General features: G+C 44.9%; 1 protein-coding gene across 1 annotated transcript; it reads left to right on the top strand.

Moving 5' to 3' along the window:
* The first annotated feature begins 345 nt into the window (after positions 1-345).
* LOC147635163 (uncharacterized) lies at positions 346-927 on the top strand. Its single transcript, XM_086803251.1, has one exon. It carries the CDS (start codon positions 346-348, stop codon positions 925-927), a length of 582 nt encoding a protein of 193 aa, XP_086659377.1.
* Positions 928-1,226: the final 299 nt, after the last annotated feature.

Raw genomic sequence — 1,226 nt, 5'->3', positions numbered from 1 at the left:
CCCCATCAGTTTTACCTCAGCATTTGCTATAGGATGTGTGCTAGCCCAACTAGGTGAACACAAGATGGACTTCCCCATCAGTTTTGCTAGCCGCCAAGTCAACAAAGCTGAGAGGAATTACACCACAACCGAGAGAGAGGGATTAGTGATCATTTATATAGTTAAGAAGTTTCACCATTATCTTTTGGTGACTGAGTTTGTTTTCTTCATAGACCACCAAGCCCTTTTGTACCTGGTAAATAAACCCTATATGACAGGCAAAATCACCAGGTGGCTGCTTATTTTGCTTGAGTTCGACTTCACCGTACGGTAAGGAAAGGCTCTCAGCATGTTCTTGCAGACCACATGTCAAGGATCCCAAACGGGCTAGTGGGAGTAGACGATTTACCAGATGTCGCCCTATTCCAACTTTGCTTGATTCCTGAATGGGGCAAAGAAGTGGCTCAATTTCTACCCAATGGCTTACCGGTTGATCCTCTCCTTAACAAGGACCGTGCCCATCACTTAATCAAAAAGCGATCCCTTACCAACTTATCGTCGCAGGCCAACTTTACAAGCGGGGTAAAGACAAAATCCTATGACGTTGTGTTTGGGAAGACGAGTATGTCTTTCTCCTTGAACATGTTTACTCTGCCTATGCTGGGGGGGCACTTTGTAGCAGATATCACTGCTCGCAAGGTTCTCACAGCTGGGTCATGGTGGCCCACTCTAATGGTTGACGCTATTGAGTATGTCAAACGATGTGATGAATGCCAGTGTGCAGCAATTCCTCGTTTCAAGGGTCACATGCCCCTGAACCCCATTGTGTCTTTACAACCATTTGAGAAATGGGGCATAGATTTCGTTGGACCTATTAGTACAGTAGAAAAATGGGGTTCACATGCCCCATTTGAGAAATGGGGCATAGATTTCGTTGGACCTATTTAGTACGGTAGAAAAATACACTCAAGCCTGATATATAATTACTACCCCCCACGGATTATTGCACCAAGTGGGTAGAAGCTCGCACAACCCACAAGGCTGATGCTCGATCAATGGCTAAATTTCTCTATAAGTCAGTGATCACACGCTTTGGTTGGACTCTCGAGCTTGTCAGTGTGATAGCGGGACACATTTCATCAACGAGGTAATTAAATTCCTCTTTTACAAGAGTTCCTTGTCACCCATAGAAATTCCTCCCCATATTACCCACAAGCAAATGGCCAAGCTGAAAGCACAAACAAAAC

The sequence above is a fragment of the Cibotium barometz genome, chromosome 9 (genome assembly GCF_041138505.1).
Source record: "Cibotium barometz isolate CiBa-2024 chromosome 9, ASM4113850v1, whole genome shotgun sequence".
Classification (NCBI taxonomy): Eukaryota; Viridiplantae; Streptophyta; class Polypodiopsida; order Cyatheales; family Cibotiaceae; genus Cibotium; species Cibotium barometz.
The sequence above is the reverse complement of the archived record's forward strand: the minus strand, read 5'-3'. Positions and strand labels throughout refer to the sequence as shown.